The 14,686-nt window shown below is 42.5% G+C and overlaps 1 protein-coding gene across 1 annotated transcript in view; it reads left to right on the plus strand.

Moving 5' to 3' along the window:
• LOC126249493 (dynein axonemal heavy chain 5) overlaps positions 1-14,686 on the plus strand; it is an 856,962-nt gene that overhangs the window by 752,678 nt on the left and 89,598 nt on the right. The window contains 1 exon segment of the mRNA XM_049951144.1: positions 12,445-12,522. Within this exon segment, the coding sequence (XP_049807101.1) occupies positions 12,445-12,522 (78 nt within the window).

Below are 14,686 nucleotides of genomic sequence, written 5' to 3' on the forward strand. Positions count from 1 at the left end.
TTTTAAACTTGAACCGTAGCTCCCCTACATCCTCCTGTCCATCAGTAAAAGTTCAAAGTTCCTCATTGAGATATGACACTACTGCTTCTTTATCTAGTTTGCTAAACATATAAATTCTTCTGCTTCTTTTAGTTGCTCAGTTTTCTTTGGTAACCATTTTTCCTACAACTGTTTCACGGGTTCCTGAAACCTGTTTCGATGTGTACATCCTCAAAAAAGTATAGGTCTATTTGTTGCCATTCGATCTAATATATGTCCATCATGAGTGGGTTTACGAACCATCTGTCCTAGATAGTTTTCAGAGAACGCATTCAGTAATGTTTCACAGGATGTCTTCTACATCTATATCTACATCTACATTTATACTCCGCAAGCCACCCAACGGTGTGTGGCGGAGGTCACTTTACGTGCCACTGTCATTACCTCCCTTTCCTGTTCCAGTCGCGTATGGTTCGCGGGAAGAACGACTGTCTGAAAGACTCCGTGCGCGCTCTAATCTCTCTAATTTTACATTCGTGATCTCCTCGGGAGGTATAAGTAGGGGGAAGCAATATATTCGATACCTCATCCAGAAACGCACCCTCTCGAAACCTGTCGAGCAAGCTACACCGCGATGCAGAGCGCCTCTTGCAGAGTCTGCCACTTGAGTGTATTAAACATCTCCGTAACGCTATCACGGTTACCAAATAACCCTGTGACGAAACGCGCCGCTCTTCTTTGGATCTTCTCTATCTCCTCCGTCAACCCGATCTGGTACGGATCCCACACTGATGAGCAATACTCAAGTATAGGTCGAACGAGTGTTTTGTAAGCCACCTCCTTTGTTGATGGACTACATTTTCTAAGCACTCTCCCAATGAATCTCAACCTGGTACCCGCCTTATCAACAATTAATTTTATACGATCATTCCACTTCAAATCGTTCCGCACGCATACTCCCAGATATTTTACAGAAGTAACTGCTACCAGTGTTTGTTCCGCTATCATATAATCATACAATAAAGGATCCTTCTTTCTATGTATTCGCAATACATTACATTTGTCTATGTTAAGGGACAGTTGCCACTCCCTGCACCAAGTGCCTATCCGCTGCAGATCTTCCTGCATTTCGCTACAATTTTCTAACGCTGCAACTTCTCTGTATACTACAGCATCATCCGCGAAAAGCCGCATGGAACTTCCGACACTATCTACTAGGTCATTTATATATATTGTGAAAAGCAATGGTCCCATAACACTCCCCTGTGGCACGCCAGAGGTTACTTTAACGTCTGTAGACGTCTCTCCATTGATAACAACATGCTGTGTTCTGTTTGCTAAAAACTCTTCAATCCAACCACACAGCTGATCTGATATTCCGTAGGCTCTTACTTTGTTTATCAGGCGACAGTGCGGAACTGTATCGAACACCTTCCGGAAGTCAAGAAAAATAGCATCTACCTGGGAGCCGGTATCTAATATTTTCTGGGTCTCGTGAACAAATAAAGCGAGTTGGGTCTCACACGATCGCTGTTTACGGAATCCATGTTGATTCCTACAGAGTAGATTCTGGGTTTCCAAAAACGACATGATACTCGAGCAAAAAACATGTTCTAAAATTCTACAACAGATCGACGTCTGAGATATAGGTCTATAGTTTTGCGCATCTGCTCGACGACCCTTCTTGAAGACTGGGACTGCCTGTGCTCTTTTCCAATCATTTGGAACCCTCCGTTCCTCTAGAGACTTGCGGTACACGGCTGTTAGAAGGGGGGCAAGTTCTTTCGCGTACTCTGTGTAGAGTCGAATTGGTATCCCGTCAGGTCTAGTGGACTTTCCTCTGTTGAGTGATTCCAGTTGCTTTTCTATTCCTTGGACACTTATTTCGATGTCAGCCATTTTTTCGTTTGTGCGAGGATTTAGAGAAGGATTTTCACGTCCACCACTAACAAAACTGTAGATAACCCCCAACTGATTATTGGATGATTAAAATCGCCTCCGATGATTACAGTTGTTGAATGATTACAGTCCCCTCTGATGATTATAGCATGATTGGGGTATTCACGTACTAGCGAACTGAAATTTTCTCTAAAGATTTCGATCACATCAGGAGATGAGTCTGGTGGTTGATACAATGGCCCAATTATAGTTTTATGCCCACCCCCGGTAGCGAATCTCGCCCAAATAGTCTCACAGGCGACATCAGTTTCTGTTTCTGCAGATTTGAGTTTCCTGTCTACTGTGACAAATAAACCACCTCCATTTCCCATTAACCTACACTTTCGATATTAGGGAGAGAGTTGTAACTTACACATTTTTTACACTTTTTCCACTAGCCATCCCTGCAATAGAAGTTTAATACTTTCTTTTCCTTCTTTCATTGTGATGCTCAGCTATGAAGTGCGATTAAACTTCTTATGGTGATGTGCTTGCTTTCTTCTTCTCCAAATATCTCTTCATCTTCTCACTGTGGTTTTTCTTACTTTCTTCTGTCCATGTTTTCTTGGGATTAGCTCTAAAGTGATGCGTGTCAATTAATGTTTTGATTGCACCTCTGTCCTGTAGAATTTTGTCTGTAATGCCTATTTCCTGAAGAACTTTTTCAATTTCAAGTATCCATTCCCTTTTATCTTTCATTGAGAGGGCAAATTAGAGAATCCTTTTGATCAGTCTATTATTTTCCATCCTGAGAATATGGCTATAAAATTTCAATAGTCTTTTCTTGAAAGTGTCCGAGATTTTGTCGAAATTTTTATATCATTCTCTTGACATACGTCTCGTCCAGATTACCTCATCACAAACTGGACGAAACATTTTCCTAAGCATATTCCTTTCTTCTTTTTCTGTGTCTTTAGTTAATGATCTGCTTTCAATGATTACAGTCTCTGGTGCATATAACGTTTCAGGTTTGATTACTGTGATTAAATTTTTTATTTTTGCAGTGCGAGATATTGATTTTTTATTGTACCTATTCCATGAATTCTATAATATTTTGTGATTTAATAATTCTCTCTTTGTTCACTTCACAATTTAATCCAGAGGGTTGGATTATTTCTCCTAGGCACTTCAAGACGGATACTTGAGACACTTGTCCAAACTGTGTAAAGATAGGTTGTTCATCTAGAAATCGAGTAGAACCTTCCATCTATTGGGGTTTTTTTTATAAGAAGTATTGAATCCACTTTTAATTGCTATTCATGGAGTTTTTCAAGGATATTATCGCGTCCTCTCTATTATTTGAAAAGATCCGTAGATCGTCTGCATAAGCTAAGCATCATAAATGAATTTCAACTAAGCATCATAAATAAATTTCAGTTTCACGTAGTATGTAAATGGTTATTTCTTTTACTCCATTTTCCCATTTCCTAACTCCTTTTTTTAGTACAAGATTTAACACTAAGGGGGACAGTCCGTCTCCACGTCGGACCCCTGTCTTTATATCAAACGGTTCAGACATTTCACCTTGGAATTTAAGTTCTGAACTGATATCAGTTAATGTTTGCTTAATCAACAAACTTGTCTTTCTATCCACTCTAAATACTTCTGGAATATTAAACAGTGTACCTCCGTCTATTGAATCATAGGCTTTTTTGAAGTCTACAAAGGTGACCATCCTTCTTCTGCCGCCGCGCGGGGTAGCCGCGTGGTCTAGGGCGCCTTGTCACGGTCCGCGCGGCTCCCTCCGTTTGAGGTTCGAGTCCTCCCTCGGGCGTGTGTGTGTGCGTTGCCCTTAGCGTAAGTTAATTTAAGTTAGATTAAGTAGTGTGTAAGCTTAGGGACCGATGACCTCAGAACTTTGGTCCCATGAGATATTACCACAAATTTCCAAATTTCTTCTGCCTTTGCGGATTTCTAAGACTAGCTTGAGATCGAGTATTTGTCCCACACAGGATCTACTTTTCTTAAAACCTGCTTGATATTTACATTGAATTGGTTCGATTGAGGTTCAATATTTTAAAGTAAGATTTTCGAAAATAGTTTTCAAGTGACTGGTAGCACTGAGATCCCTCTGTAGTTATTTACACCAGTGTTAACTACTTTTTTGTGTAATGAGCTGATTATGGTGTACTGTCATTCTTTAGGGATTGTTTGCTCCAGCCAAATATCTATAAGAGCTTGAAAGCAGCGTGCATTACAATTATTTTATTTCTCTTTTGTAGCAAACTCCCTAGACGAGATCATAAGATCGCATGGGTCTTCGAAACCATACTTTCATTAAGAGCTCGTCTTAATATAAGAACGATCTGGCCCGATACTCGAATTACTTTATTTCATATTCTAGCATTTAATGGTACCACATTTATTAGTAAAATATTTCATGGAATAATAATTAATATCACAATAGATAACGCAAGTGGATGTGAGCAGTCAGGGAATGGAACGTTTCGTAAGTAACTTTATGTTTCCCTTACTAAGTTCACTCCTATTTATAGTCAGTACTTTGCAAATCCTCCGTCTTCACATTATAAGCATGTTAATCCTTCTGGAGGAAAGTGATTTAGCCGTGCGGGATTAGCCGAGCAGTCTTAGGCGCTGCAGTCATGGACTGTATGGCTAGTCCCGGCGGAGGTTAAAGTCCTCCCTCGGGCATGGGTGTGTGTGTTTGTCCTTCGGATAATTTAGGTTAAGTAGTGTGTAAGCTTAGGGACTGATGACCTTAGCAGTTAAGTCCCATAAGATTTCACACACATTTGACCTTTTTTGTAAGTGATTTGGCCGGAACTAGCAATGGCTTAGGTGCTGAGAAATAATTTCCTTCCTTTTTCGTTTGTAATCGACATTAATTCTCTTAAGGCCAAGGATTTGCGGCAAGAGTTTGGAGCACATTTAACGCAGTCATGACGAAAGTAGGCATATCAAAAAATCGTACTAGAATAATTGATGCCATAGTTACTTTACCTAGGTACACGCGATGTGATCCGGAATGAACAACACGACTGACCGGTGACTGATTCGAATACTTCAATAACGCTGTTAGTCACGCACTTCATAACAGGTGGCAATCACGTGGACTACTAGTTATGGTTGGCAAGCTGAGCAAAGTTCGAACGTACTGAATGATGAGAGCCACACATATCAAAGGGACGTCTACATCGACTGGATCTCAAGAATTTCGAAAAGTGGTCACAAAAAATATAATGCAAATGGCATCCAGTTAATTGCTATACACAGACTTTCACGAGCCACGTTATGAAACAAATTACTGCTTGCTAGTTGTGAATCCATCAGCAAGTTGAGTGGTACTGGACAGTGGTATACTCGCTAATCATGTACAGACCTCACTAAAATAAGCTTACATCCTACCAAAACTTCTCCCTTGCCTTTATTGATGGATTAGTACAAAAAATAGGCAGCATGGATGCGGTTGAAGCCCATACTAAGTGCGCACAATCACGGGCGATAACCTCAAAAATTCAGAGAACAAAATAGACAATGGTTAGTATTTCACACGGGTTTAGGCATTCGTACATAGAATTTAATACACGATACAGTGGAGGATGCTGTAGCTCGTTAGCGGTGAATCCATGAGCCCGCAGGTGGTGGCGGGCAGAGGGGAACACGCTAACAACAAAGAAACCATTACTAAAACAATCACAATTCTACTCAAATACTTACACGAAATTTAATATGGTACACCACAGGAGGTACCATAGTTCGTTAGTTGTGGACCCGTGAAACATATGAGGTGGTGTAGACAAAGGTGGGCATCACAGTCACAAGAAAAACAATTCCTAGAATTGGATAAAATGCAATCCGAATCCTGTGGGAATCATCTATAACCAAATATTAACAATTTATTTACCGGAAAAGCTTAAGGCATATTATACTTGGGGACGTACTTGTAGCTCGAACTCACACGAAGTGATAATCATCAAACTACACTCTATCCACAGAATGGACAAAAATTATTAAAATTAGTAGATTTTGCCTTACATCCTTAACATCAATGACTGTGAAAGAAAAGGAATTAGAAGATTCTGTTACTAAAAAAAACATTTTGATACTTGAATACACAAACGAAGCAAGAAGCTCTAAAACAGCGTCTCACTTACCACGCTGGAGACCTGATGTCTTTGACTCATCCTGTAGTCTCCAAATGCCGAGAAACAGCTCCACGTTCAAATGAGTGGGGAGAGAAGGAAGCTGTGGGCTGTGGCCAGTTCCAGCACGACAAAATTCGGTTCAATCGTGTGTCTTTGACTCATCCTCTAGTCTCCCTTATTTGCTAAAGTTACCCATGAAATTATGTTAGCAGTGGTTCTACACAATTCACGAATCTGTTCATGAAATGTATTCGAAAACTGCGAACGCGGCCACACAACCACTATACAATTTACTGTGAACATACGAAAATTTGTGCCGGACTGTGTCTCCAACCCGAATTTCCTAATTGTCGCGAGCGGTCGCGTTAACCACTTCGGCTATCCGAGCATACCACCAGAACCAACTCAAACATGAGTTAGTGTCGGCCACGTGCTTGTCCGAAGGAACATTGCATCGAACTGTACACAAATCGTTAAACATAAACACTGCACTAATGTGTATCATACAAAAGACAAGGCAATCCAGCGAGAAAACTAAATAAGTCTCTTCCTCTCCGTGAATCACAAATTGTGCGAGCTCTAAGGGATGTAGAACAAGGACATTTGGAGGGTGGCGTCAGTCCTGGAAGCGTGCTCGGATAGCCGAAGTTGTTAAGGTGATCACTCGCGACACGCAGGAAATTACGTTTCGAGTCCCAGTCGAGCACATATTTTAATATGTTCCTAGCAAATTGTATAACTGTTGTGTAGCTGTATTCGCAATTTGCGAATGCATTTCATAATTTAATGCGGCTGTCGATCGTCAGCAAAGTCTGTTCCTTTGGCCAGCACGCATGTCCGAAGAAACGTCGAACTATACAGACGCTGTCAAATACAGACACTGCATTAATGTATGTCATGCATCTGTGGTTGCCCCGCGAAGCGTTCAAACTTACGAGAAGCTTATTTTCATACAGTGAGGGGCTCAGAGGAGAAAAACAATGATCGGGAAGGATTTATACTAATGAACAAATGAACAAGTCGGCCCATTTCTCCCCCAGAGCCCATTTTTCCGCTGACAGGTCAAATACACAACAGAGGAGTCAGCGTCTTATGTAAGGAAGTACATATGGCCTTGTTTCAAACTTCATGAATTTTACGTGTTACCAACTATTTTCCACATTTCTACTACTACCCTATCTTCCCCTGCAGTTTTATTGTTTTAAGTTCATGTATTGCTTTATCAACTTCTATTGTTGGGGTTTCTGGTTCTGTGTTTGGCTCACATTTTTCAAATGTGAATTCGACTGTAGGAAATTCACAATTTAAAAGATCTTTAAAGCCTTTTGCTGAGGGTTTACAGCTCTCTTTATTATTTATTTCCAGAATCCCATCTTGCCCTCCGAAACCGAGTCTGGGTGCTGGATATATTGACATTTTTCTTCTCTAAAAATTCTATAGAAATACTGTGCGTCGTTTTCTTGAACTCCTGCTCTGTTTCTATCATAATGGCGTTTTACAGACAGAATGATATTTGAAGTCTGTTTCTGGACTGCGGTGAATTATTTTGTGTAGTTTTGTGGGCATTCCAAGCTTTGATTCTTTGCTTGTCAAAGGACTAATGGGAATTGCAAAAGACTAATAAACTTCTGTGAAGCTTTTGAACTTAAATTGATATCAACACATTTTCTGGCATGTCCTAAAAACAAGAGAAGTTGGCATTCTCTAAATCCTTATCTTGGAGAATTTCAAATAGATTGTATTGCCATCTGAAACAATAATACAAATTATTATATTTTCTTGTTCCATTTTTAAATTATGGCTTTCACTTTTTATGTGATGCAGTATTTTTTAAAACTGAAAGAACTACTCCAGAAAATTAACGTTTTGCAAATATAAAAACATGTTCCAAGGTACAACATTGTCCTGTATCTATGGGTAAATAATCGATTGAAATTTAAAAGTGTTGCAATAGAGAAAACTTTGTCAATAGTTATTTAATAATCTATCTGTTACATTATTACTCTGTTACACAACAATACTGCACAATTAAAAACCAGAAATACTATCAAAAACCAGTTTCAAATTAAATACGTTTTCAGGCTATTGGAAAATGACACAAATTTCTATTTTCAAGACGTTAAAAAAACTCAGTCCATTTGCATGTATCAAATGTTCCATGGTAACAGACGTTCTTCTGTTTCAAGATACAATACGGTGCACGACCGACGAAGTATGGCTCAACTGCCCACATGTTATACAAATAGTTCTAAAAATATAGAGAATTTTACTCGCTATAATATTCTGTACGTGAAGAATTAACAGTATATTCCAAATACACTCCTGGAAATTGAAATAAGAACACCGTGAATTCATTGTCCCAGGAAGGGGAAACTTTATTGACACATTCCTGGGGTCAGATACATCACATGATCACACTGACAGAACCACAGGCACATAGACACAGGCAACAGAGCATGCACAATGTCGGCACTAGTACAGTGTATATCCACCTTTCGCAGCAATGCAGGCTGCTATTCTCCCATGGAGACGATCGTAGAGATGCTGGATGTAGTCCTGTGGAACGGCTTGCCATGCCATTTCCACCTGGCGCCTCAGTTGGACCAGCGTTCGTGCTGGACGTGCAGACCGCGTGAGACGACGCTTCATCCAGTCCCAAACATGCTCAATGGGGGACAGATCCGGAGATCTTGCTGGCCAGGGTAGTTGACTTACACCTTCTAGAGCACGTTGGGTGGCACGGGATACATGCGGACGTGCATTGTCCTGTTGGAACAGCAAGTTCCCTTGCCGGTCTAGGAATGATAGAACGATGGGTTCGATGACGGTTTGGATGTACCGTGCACTATTCAGTGTGCCCTCAACGATCACCAGTGGTGTACGGCCAGTGTAGGAGATCGCTCCCCACACCATGATGGCGGGTGTTGGCCCTGTGTGCCTCGGTCGTATGCAGTCCTGATTGTGGCGCTCACCTGCACGGCGCCAAACACGCATACGACCATCATTGGCACCAAGGCAGAAGCGACTCTCATCGCTGAAGACGACACGTCTCCATTCGTCCCTCCATTCACGCCTGTCGCGACACCACTGGAGGCGGGCTGCACGATGTTGGGGCGTGAGCGGAAGACGGCCTAACGGTGTGCGGGACCGTAGCCCAGCTTCATGGAGACGGTTGCGAATGGTCCTCGCCGATACCCCAGGAGCAACAGTGTCCCTAATTTGCTGGGAAGTGGCGGTGCGGTCCCCTACGGCACTGCGTAGGATCCTACGGTCTTGGCGTGCATCCGTGCGTCGCTGCGGTCCGGTCCCAGGTCGACGGGCACGTGCACCTTCCGCCGACCACTGGCGACAACATCGATGTACTGTGGAGACCTCACGCCCCACGTGTTGAGCAATTCGGCGGTACGTCCACCCGGCCTCCCGCATGCCCACTATACGCCCTCGCTCAAAGTCCGTCAACTGCACATACGGTCACGTCCACGCTGTCGCGGCATGCTACCAGTGTTAAAGACTGCGATGGAGCTCCGTATGCCACGGCAAACTGGCTGACACTGACGGCGGCGGTGCACAAATGCTGCGCAGCTAGCGCCATTCGACGGCCAACACCGCGGGTCCTGGTGTGTCCGCTGTGCCGTGCGTGTGATCATTGCTTGTACAGCCCTCTCGCAGTGTCCGGAGCAAGTATGGTGGGTCTGACACACCGGTGTCAATGTGTTCTTTTTTCCATTTCCAGGAGTGTAGCTTTAATAAACTATACAGTACTTAAATGTATAAAACGTGAAATATTTTCAAATGGTACGCAAAACACAATCTCATGTTTAACAACAAAAACTGTAAAAATGGTAAAAACTGCTTATGGCGGTCTCAATTGCGCATTTCTTCGTGGGAGTCGAAATTCAGTCACTAGACTGAAGTATTGACTAAAAAAAAATTCCTAGGTACACTATCGTCTCGGTATAACACTCTTCCATAGGCTTAAATTTTCCCCAAAAATATCATTCCTCTTAACTCCAGGTTTTAACCAGATTTTTACTGAGTGAGCTAGCGCAGTGGAAGCACACTGCACTCTCATTCGGGAGCATGACCGGTCTAATCCGTACCCGCTCATCCAGATTTAGGGTTTCCCTGATTTCCCTAAATCGCTTCACGCTCCCGGAATGGTTCCTTTGGAAGGGTATGGCCGATTTCTTTCCCGATCCCTGAAACAATCCGAGCTTGTGCTCCGGTATCTAATGACCTCAATGTCGACGGGATGTTAAAGCCTAATCTTTTTTCGTCTTTTCCACTTGCTTTCTGTGCCTAGTAATATGTGAGCTTCCCTGTTGTATAGTAGTGCTTCAAACTCGGGTACGATGTTATCAATGTTTCAGCAGGTAACCCCAAGGATTTAGATTCTCTCAGCTTTGGAGAGAGGGGGGGGGGGGGGGCATTTCATTGGATCTTACACTGATGTTTCTGAGTCTCATACACCTATCGTTATTTGGACTGGATCGCAAGTCGGCTAATCTAAAAGAATCTTTGCGTGCACACCACACACAGTCAGATACCTGAGTAGCAGCCTATAATGTGTAGTGCACAGCTGACCCATTTAGGGACACCTTACAGTTCTCAACACCCTGGTGCATGAAACTTCCTGGCAGATTAAAACTGTGTGCCCGACCGAGACTCGAACTCGGGACCTTTGCCTTTCGCGGGCAAGTGCTCTACCATCTGAGCTACCGAAGCACGACTCACACCCGGTCCTCACAGCTTTACTTCTGCCAGTATCTCGTCTCCTACCTTCCAAACTTTACAGTTCGAGTCTCGGTCGGGCACACAGTTTTAATCTGCCAGGAAGTTTCATATCAGCGCACACTCCGCTGCAGAGTGAAAATCTCATCCTGGTGCATGTTTAGGAAGTCACAGCCTAGCTTGTGACAGGACCTTTGCGGTCTCTGGTTCAAGCCTTCCACTCGACTAAGATCTATGGGGCCACGATCTGCTTTGGAGACAATTCTACAGAGTGTCAGCTTCACTGAAACTCCATGAGCAAGGCCGATAGCCTCAGCCTTCTCTGCCAGTCGCTGAAATGATCCAAGTACGACGTCGAAATCCAGACGACAGGCATCGTTTGTCACTATTTACGCTACAATCTTCAGTTACACTCTTCTTCCCCAACCACTGCCACAATAGCCTCTTCAACATGTTGAAAGAGGCATCCAGGCTTGAGCACTGAGTTCTCATAGTTTTCCTTCCCATCCCTTGCAGTCATTTCCCTAAGGATATCATTATTCTCCGTATTTTCAAATTGTCGATGATTAGTAGGCGCCTACTTTTTGTGTTTTCCTCCCATGGACATATGACTCAGCGCGTCTCCTAACGCGTAAAGTGAAGCTCACTGGCCCAGTTTCGGTTTCAGTTGTAGACATCGCCTCAGACTTGTTGGGTGTGACATTCTGAGGTCTCCCTACTCCCTGCCTTCACTGTACAGGATACCTAGACTTACCATTGAGCGTGTGCCGATAGATCCTATATTTCCTGCAGGAGACATACCTTAGGTATCTTCGGTATCTCTGGTACATGACTCTTGCGTGCCCTCCCAACACACCCATTCGCAGTAGCTTCCAATCGCTTCACAGTAGTCAGGGTGACTTCCAGCTAATTACGACCAGCAACCAACTCATCCTACGTCGGAGAGCAGCATACACAGCGGGGCTGCACTGCGTCTGGTGCGATAATTTACAGAACAGTGACCAAATACCATTAAACTAACTTCCATATTATCTTTTAATTTATTATTCTGATCAGCTACAAGTCTTGCCAGTAGCCTTTTCGAACTGAAGTGATTAACAGCCAAAACGAGATATCTGTTATGACAACAGAAAACCTTGGTATAATACTTACTGCTTCTCTGACACGTTTTTCAGGTTATGGGCACTAACAAATTCATATAAGAATATACAGCCTACAGTTGCAGGTTAACTTTATCGTTTACCTAGGTTTCAACGTTATTAATAACGTCTTCTTCGGAACATAAAATATTATTTAAATGTTGGCCTAAAACAAGCTATGTCATAAGTCAACTTTATAAAACTTGATGCATAACCATAAGGTTTTGTCACTTCTATTAAACAAGCTGTAGCAAATTCACCTGGACCTGGGCCTCGTCGTGTGACTAGAGACCCAAGAGACAAACATTTAAATAATATTTTATGTTCTGAAGAAGACGTTATTACTAACGTTGAAACCTTGGTAAACGATAAAGTTAACCTGCAACTTTAGGCTGTATATTCTTATATAAACAATATCAGTTGCTGTCGCTGCATAAAAATGTTAAAAACTAACAAATTCGGCAATTGTTTTAATTTACGATAAATGCACACAATATATACTCGTGTTATAGCATAAAAGTAATTACCTAAATTTTCCTTTATTTTCACAGATGGCGATTAAATTTACAAACGAGCCACCACAAGGAATTCGCGCAAGTCTGAAGCGGACTTATCAGAACATTACACAGGTTTGTTTACAGAAAGATGTCCAGTAGTTCTGCATGATAACAGCTGTAGTTTCAATGTAACTATTGCAGAAATAAAGTTAAAATACCCCATAGTACGAGGGCGAGTCAAATGAAAACCTTAAATTTGTAACAAATCGAAATTTCGCGCCGTTATCCTGTAAGTTGGTAAGTGTGCTACAAACAGAGTGCAGAATGGCCTGTAGGTGGCAGCATAGTGCAGATTAGAGATGGGTCGAACTCGTTCATTCCCGTGAAGTACTTCATTCATTTCACTCTTTGCCGTGAAGCGTTCAAATGAAGTAGTTCATTCATGAAGTACGGAAGCCTGGCGAAGTTGCTCGCTTCGCCTCGCTCGTACAATAAAGCTTCGTAATACTTCATATTTTTACCAACAGATGGCCGAACTATGTGGTAACGTGCACGCAACGTTTTGCGTCATACAGCGTCTGAGTTAAATACAGGATGGTCGAAGGGGACAAAGGAAAGATAAACAGAGAAGCCTGTCACATATAAAGAAGGTATTACGTTTAATTTTGCTCGACATTTTCTCATGAAGCGCCAAAAAGTCTTCATCTGCCAAGTGAAACCTTATTTGTTGTATTTATGGACTGAAAACTTGGGCTACAAACGAAATGCAGTCCAAGTTTATGTTCCTTTTAACATTTAATCCAAAATAGAATGAGTATGTTTACCACTGTCACAAAGTCTATATACCTACGTTAAGTAATTATTCAGAAGTTTTCCGGGATTTTATTTTTATTGAGAATAATAACCCTCTAAATTCAAAACGTAAACTGTCACCTGTAGTCATTGGTACGATTTCAGGTAAAATCCCTCTTTATTTTATTCGAAAGCAGTTTTTGTGTCTGTTCACGCTTATACAATGGCTAGCAACACGCGATCGCGTAAAAGTAGTGAAATTTGGGGTTTCTTCGCCGATTTAGGTTATGTGAAAGCAAAGTGCAACTGTTGTTCTAAGTGTATTTCACCGTGCGATTCGTCGACAGGCAGTACAGGGAGGATTGAAGTGAAGGGAGAATGAGTGACGTAGCGCCAATGTAGTGGGAGAGGGAGAGGGGAAGAGAGTGAGTGAACGAACTAGAAAAAAAGTGTGGAGTGTACTATCTGTGGAGAGTTTGAAGTGCCAGTTCATTAAAATTGAGTGGTTAGTTCACACTTCACTGGAGTGAAGCGTTAATTTGAACGACTCATTCACGAGCTCCCCATCACTAGTGCAGATGCACACATACCGTCGCAGTATCAGTATAAAGATGGCCGCCCCACTTGCGACTTGCACCGGGGAAGAACAGCGTTCTGTTATTCGGTTTTTGCGTAGTGAAGGTGTGAAACCTATTGAAATTCATCGACGAATGAAGGTTCAGTACGGTGATGCATGTCTGTCACAGCAACAAGTCTACGAATGGAGTAGGAAGTGCGCAAATGGTGTGACTTCAGTGGAAGATGCTCCTCGTCCAGGTCAGGGATAACGAGTTGTGACTCCACAGAACATTGCAGCAGTTGAAGCCATAGTGAAGGAAAACCTCCGAGTGACACTGAATGACATTGCAGCATGTTTACAGATTAGTCATGTGTCAGCACACAACATTGTGCATGATGTGCTACAGTTTCACGAAGTGTCTGCAAGATGGGTGCCACGGCAGCTGACTCCTGAAATGAGACAACGACGTGTTGATGCTTGTGAAGAACTTCTTCGGCGCTTTGAACGAGAAGGTGATGGCTTCCTTGCAAGAATCGTTACTGGGGACGAAACTTGGGTTCAGTTCCACCAACCGGAAACGAAGACAGCGAGCAAGGAATGGCGCCATTCCTCATCACCAAAACCAAAGAAGTTTGGAACAGAACCATCAGCAGGGAAGGTTATGCTGACTCTCTTTTGGGACGAAAAAGGCATCATTTTGGAGCATTAAATGCCTAGAGGGACCACTGTCATCAGTGCATCATACACAGATCTCCTAAAAAAATCATCTGTGGCCTGCAATCAAATCAAAGCGACGGGGACTGCTGTCAGCAGGTGTCCTTTCGCAACATGACAATGCAAGGCCCCACACTGCCCGTACAACAGTTGCAACAATCACAGACCTGCATTTTGAGTGTCTTCCTCATCCACCATTCTCACCAGGCCTTGCCCCAAGTGATTTCCGTA

Source organism: Schistocerca nitens, chromosome 3 (assembly GCF_023898315.1).
Source record: "Schistocerca nitens isolate TAMUIC-IGC-003100 chromosome 3, iqSchNite1.1, whole genome shotgun sequence".
Lineage (NCBI taxonomy): Eukaryota > Metazoa > Arthropoda > Insecta > Orthoptera > Acrididae > Schistocerca > Schistocerca nitens.